Source organism: Electrophorus electricus, chromosome 16, assembly GCF_041902795.1.
Source record: "Electrophorus electricus isolate QZ-2024a chromosome 16, ASM4190279v1, whole genome shotgun sequence".
Lineage (NCBI taxonomy): Eukaryota > Metazoa > Chordata > Actinopteri > Gymnotiformes > Gymnotidae > Electrophorus > Electrophorus electricus.
This window is the reverse complement of record NC_137512.1, coordinates 13518093-13524515: the sequence shown is the minus strand read 5'-3', so window position 1 is coordinate 13524515 and position 6423 is coordinate 13518093. Positions and strand designations below refer to the sequence as shown.

The window sequence follows — 6423 nt, the reverse complement described above, 5'->3', positions numbered from 1 at the left end:
TTACAAACAAGTCATATGTCACAATGTTTAGAGAAGATCATGAAGGTCATAATCAGATCATAGTTAATTTCCCAAGTTTTTCCAACGATATCGCTATAAATGTACGGATGTTTTGGACACTTGAATATGCTGGTGGTTTCTCTGCCTTTTTGTCATCATATTATCTCTCCTTCTAGAAATGTTCAAGTAGATGATGGAAACCCATTGCAGTACAGTTTCTATAAGCATGTCATGAATCTCAGAAAGGCCTTTTCTTTCCATGTAAGCCTATAGTGATGGGGAAACAGTGGTGTAATGAACGCTGAGAAAAGTGTCTAACATAGAGCATATTAAAAAATCATAAGAAATCATAAATTAAAAATCATAAACACTACTACACATGGTCTACAGGTTAATTTTTGCTTTGCCATGAACCATGTTCCAAAGAATAATTTCAGTAAGTCAAGGAACTTAAACAATCATATCATATAACAAGCAATTATATAATTTCACACCCCCACAACCAGGGAAAAATGCTGGTACTGATTTGATTAGTACATATCACTTTGCAGAGAGTTCGTCCAAAGTGCACACAGGTTAATGCAGCATTTCCTCTCAATCATTTATACAGTCAGAGCACTTTGTCTGGCTCAGTACTATTGGGACTTGCACTTGCTATCAGATCTCCAAATGCTGCTTGCATATTTATCTCATTGAACTTGAGCTTTGTCTGTTCACAATCATTTGCTCACAAAACTCAGAGCACCCAATGCAATTAGCTAAATACCCTGCATATTACAGGAAACATGAAATAATTAACTAAGCAGCTTTTTTATTTCTTTTTCTTTGAGTGGACTGCCACCCACATTAAAAATGCTTACTTTAAGTCAAAACCAGCAGTATTAGCAAAGCATAACATCTACTCTAACAAATAAAGCCAATACATAAAAATAAATATTAAAATATTGGCAGTAAATGAAAGCCACAAGTAAATGAAGTAAATAAGTAAAGTAAAAGTAATGCGTTTTTATATTGATATTAAAGCATAAACATTTATTGTTGAAGACAGTTTCTTAATTTCTAGTAATCTTGATATTACTTGATATATATGTACCAATATAAACAAAGCAATAATCACAGCTTGCTGTGAGAGTGGGGGCATAACCGAGCATCTTCTGCGCAGCAGCCCATCTGAACCAGCAGTTACTTAAGATTGGTTAGACCTGTAGCTTGTTGATGGTAGCCAAGATTTGTTGCTGAAATGCACAGAGAAAAGGAGCTAGGAAACCAGAGAGAAACAGTCATTAGCATTTCTTCATTTTATTTATTTATTTTGTTGTTCTTTTTGTTTAAAGAAACAAAAGGAGGTCCATGCCATGAAAATTGCCTCCCTTGTTCTCCCTCACTCCCTGACCCAGGGTGTTTGATACTTACCAACTGCTTGTCATTTCATTAAAAGGTTCTGCTGGGAAGTTCTTCTGAGTGGCCAACAAACCACTTCCAACTGAAAACTTTACTAACACTACAAAACACACAAACACAACTTAGCATGTTTCTTACAGCAGAGGTTCAGTATGTCATATCTCGCTCTGTGTGCCATGGGTGCAGTATTTCATGAAGCTTTGTGTAATTTATTTCTGTAATTTATCCTTTTGACTACTGTTGGTCATTTACAGTTATAGGCCTACTTAAGATGCAGAATGTAAATGTAGGAGGCATGTAATGTGCCATCATATTTAAAATGATAGCCACAGGTAATGAATATTTAAAGTGATGATGGCTACAGGTTAGCAAATTATGGTTGACAATTAAATGGCAGTAATTTTAGTGTGGGTTGATCACAGTGGTAAAAATAATATACAGAATAAAACAAACCTTCATTCACAGATCCATGTAAATACTCCACTCATACGGTGAACACCTGAGACTGTATATTTATTCAGCATGGATGACCAGTACCACAGAGGTTCTGAGAAATCACAATATATATACTGTTTTATAGCAGAAGCTGTTTCCATTTCTGCTGTGCATACCATGTGGAGGTAAGGGATACTGATCATATAGAATCTGACTGAAACACAAGACCAAATAATGATAGCAGAGAATGTATGTCAACTAGACATGCACCACAGATGGAAAAAAAATACTGCTTTAACTAAAGTTCCTTGGCTCCTAAAATATCAAAATTCCAGTGGGCCTGTCCATATCTGGAGAAAAGTATAACTCTGAAATGCATTTTGCAACCCTTGACAATTCACAATAACTATGGAGTGCTAAGCCTGCATTTTCTAAGGTGTAGAGCAAAAATGTGCACTGTCTTGCGGTCCCTGAGGAATAGGTTGGAAAACACTGTGGTAATCTTTACTTCTAAGCTTCAGTTTTTACGTGGGCAGTCAGTACTGTCATATCAGTTCTTCCTTAGAAGTCAGTTTATGAGCTAATCCCTACCTAATAATAGTTTTTTTTTAATTTAATTTACTTATGCTATTGTAGCAGGCATTAAGGAAATAATTTGACAGATTAAAATAACATTGTGTAATTTAGATTGAATTGCAACATTGTTAAAGGAAGCATGTTTGCCAGAGATTAGTCCAATCATTGTCTCTATTGTAAACCTTACCTTTTAATCTTGCAGTGTTCTATCTGGACCTCTTATTCTCAAAAAGGTAAAAATGATCATGAAGTACTGAATAGCTATAAGCCTGGATTAATCCTTCTAAGGTTTTTGAATAAGCAGTTGTAATACAACTGCAAGAGCAACTTAACTTGCATTTCACACAGGTTTCTAAGATGACTATAGTACAGCAACTGCATTTCGAATGGTTACTTTAAAGGGATCTCTGGTAAGAAACATTAGAAAGAGAAATGTTTTCTAAAAACTGTAGTGCTAAGATTTTGAAAGTGAAAAGCAAAGTCACATCCCACCTGTGCATTCAGCATTATGCCGGCTCTCTTAATAGTTACCGAAATGATTTTAAAATTCTTATGTGGTCTTTTAAATGACTCCATGCTTCAGGATAGAGGACCTAATATGCTTTATAGCCCCTATTCATAATGTTCTGTACAGCAGCACATCTCCGACTCACAGCCCATAGGTAAACTAAGCGTGATGTCGAACCAGGCTTTCTGTTGCACTAGGTCTTTGGAATCATATATATTCGGAAATATTTGATACAGAAACCATGATGGTTGTGTACTCGAGTTTTATAAAAATAAGGAGGAAGGGGATTTTGGATCCAGACAGGCAGGTTTCATTCTCAGATAGTGGTATAGAGTTACATTTCAATTGGAGGATTGTAAGCAGATGTAATAAACAGAATCTAAAGCAAGTGAGGAAAAAATAAATGATCTTTTGCTGTGGCTAAACTCAACAAAGGCCACATTCCATAAAGAAACCACAAGTTGAAACTTGACTTGAAGACTCTGGAGAAGACTGGAATGACCATATCAATGGTGACTGGCCTCAGGCTGAACTGACCTGCATTAGTGAAGAGAAAATGTAAAATTTGCTGCATGAATAGACAGGTGTATGTACTCATTATTTAATATAACACATTTGTCAATATATTGTGGTGTCGCCACGGACTGGAGAGAGCAGGGAGGAGCATGGCGTCTCCTCGCAGACTGTAATTTAGTTAATTAGATGTATGTTGGTCTCTTTGTAAAGTGTGTGTGTGTTGCTTTTCCCTCATTCACCCAATCTTTCCATGTTCAATTTAAAATTGAAGATGGCGTATTCTGGATTGTCTTCTACGCCGACACTACAATACTTCCATCCTATATTTAAGTATTGTGTGACAACTACTCTAGTATGGATCATGACAGCGAGCTGCCCCTGACCGTTTGAATGACATTATACTCTAAAAATATAAAGTATGAAATCAGTTTACTATATTTAAATTAAGTTGGCGCCTTTATCTTAGTGACGGTCTTTAGCCACTTTAGTCACTGTTTGTTAAACAGCTTGTATTCACACAGGTAAACTGTGAATGAGCTATGGATTAACCTATGCTTGATGTGGTGTATTTCATCGGTCGTCAGGAAGTCTTGCAAAAATGGACACTCACCAACCGCAAGCAAATGTAGCTGGTGGAGCACGCGCCTATCAGAGTTAACTAGCTTCTTTAATCTGACGCGATCACACACAAACCTCATTCATGTTAGAGAAAGGAAGGAAGTCTTCTTGCTACTTCGCACTTTCTCACCCGCTGTTTCGGCTACGCTCAGACTATTGGATAAATATCGAGACAACGGTGTATAATTTTGGTAAGTATTTCTGAAACATTAGCGTACACTTATTGCCAAATACAAAAGTCTATCACATACAGTGTTTCTTAGTAATGTGACATTTACCTTTTAACTTTTGCTGAATTATATTGCTGTAGACACAATGGCATTGAGTCTGCAAAACTCACTACCACATCTTAAATTCCTCTGAAATTGCTATGCAAAAACAAGTCCTTACTTGGCTGTGTAAAGTTGGTAGGGCATTTCCTTGGACATACTATTTTAACTGTCATGAATTGTACACTGTTTAGAAAATGGAAACGAGCCTTATCAGCCTAATAAGCATGACAAAACCAGAATAAAATCAATCATCTGTCTTCCTCTACGCAATTGCTTAAACAGTGTTTTGATGGTAGCCTATTATATAAATTGATATTAGTAATCTATTTTACATAAAATCAGTACTGTAAGGCATTTTGTGTGTCCTGTGGGTGGGTTTAAAAATTATTTCCTAAGCAGTCATTTTGTTTATCATTTGTGCTGGATACACGGAGATGAATGATAAGAACATGATAAGGTTTCTAACTTTTAAACTGAAGAATCTGAAGAATAACTGAGCCTAGCATACAGGTACAATAAGACTGTTCTTTTCATTTTAAAATGTGTCCATGTTGTATTTTCTTTCTTAAAGAAACCCAGAGATGGCCCAGGCAAATAACTCGATACATAACTGCTCCTCAATTGATGACTTTCGCAACCAAGTCTATTCCACCACCTACTCCATCATCACAGTTTTTGGGCTGGTGGGCAACGGCTTCGCCCTGTATGTGCTAATCCGGACCTATCGGCAGTCCTCGGCCTTCCATGTTTATATGCTCAATTTGGCTATCTCGGACTTGCTGTGTGTCAGTACGTTGCCCCTGCGAGTGCTCTACTATGTCAAGAAGGGTCAGTGGGACCTGGGTGACTTCCTGTGCCGGATTAGTTCCTATACTTTCTACGTCAACCTCTATTGCAGCATCTTCTTCATGATGGCCATGAGCTTCACGCGCTTCCTGGCTATCGTCTTCCCTGTGCAAAACCTGAGCATGGCCACCGAGAGGAGAGCACGTGCCGTCAGTGCCTTCATCTGGGTGTTCATCTGCGCCAGCAGCTCACCCTTCCTGCTCTACGGCCAGCACAAGGACATGAACACACAGAAGATGAAATGCTTCGAGCCACCGGAGGAGGTGGGAAGGGTGCATAAGCTGGTGATGCTCAACTACATCTCGTTGGTGGTGGGCTTTGGGCTGCCCTTCCTGGTCATCCTGGTATGCTATGCCGGCATTGTGCGGGTGCTGCTACGCAATACGAACGGCCTGAATAAGCAGCGCAACACCCGCAAACGTGCCATCCGCATGATCATCGTGGTCATGCTGGCCTTCCTGATCAGCTTCATGCCCTACCATGTGCAGCGCACCATGCACCTGCACTTCAAACAGCACCAGGGTGCCTCATGCGAAGACATCAACTACATGCAGAAGTCGGTGGTGGTCACATTGTGCCTGGCTGCTGCCAACTCCTGCTTTGATCCCATGCTGTACTTCTTCTCCGGCGAGAACTTCCGTAGCCGTCTCTCCACCTTCCGGAAGACGTCAGTGAGCATAGAGAACGCTCAGTGTTCCTCACGCCCACGTCGCTTGAGGCTGAGCATCCAGGAGCAGGAGGAACATGAACTGCAGAACTGTTGCCCTTAGGGTATGAAGGTAAAATGGTAGTTGGTCATAATGGAAGCTTAGGACAAATTTGAAGGACAGTGTGTCTGCAGTGCAAAAAGAGAAGGAAGATATAGATAAACAGACGTGAAAGTCTGATATAAACATCCAGAAAGGGAAGGAAGCAAAAGGATCATGCAGAATTTATACAACATGTTATATATGGGTTAGCAGTGCTTTTTACGCCAGTTGTCTGTTTTCAGCAGCCTATTTTTTTTATATTTTCACCACTGCTAGGTGAATTATAATTTCAAGTTTCAAATAAGTGATAATGTACATAGTGTATATTTTTGATGGTGTATGTTTGAAGTGTTGTGTGAAACAATTTGAAAAATAATACAAATTGTTAAATAATAATAATTTTGTGATGTGAAAATAAACCAGTTATGTTAATTCTGCAGGTTTTTTTCCAGGCGTGTGTGTCGGTTCCGGCTAGTCCAGGGCTTAATCGGTCCTTCAATTC

General features: G+C 38.8%; 1 protein-coding gene across 1 annotated transcript; it reads left to right on the top strand.

Annotated features, from left to right (window-relative positions):
- The first annotated feature begins 3938 nt into the window (after positions 1 to 3938).
- On the top strand, positions 3939 to 6353 carry cysltr1 (cysteinyl leukotriene receptor 1). Its single transcript, XM_027004941.3, has 2 exons — positions 3939 to 4245; positions 4898 to 6353. The coding sequence occupies exon 2, from the start codon at positions 4908 to 4910 to the stop codon at positions 5940 to 5942; it is 1035 nt and encodes a 344-aa protein (XP_026860742.1). The 5' UTR covers positions 3939 to 4245; positions 4898 to 4907; the 3' UTR covers positions 5943 to 6353.
- The last annotated feature ends 70 nt before the right edge of the window (positions 6354 to 6423 follow it).

Bases quoted from the DNA above. Each gene is read 5' to 3' on its own strand.
- cysltr1 (XM_027004941.3), top strand. From the start codon at position 4,908: ATGGCCCAGGCAAATAACTCGATACATAACTGCTCCTCAATTGATGAC.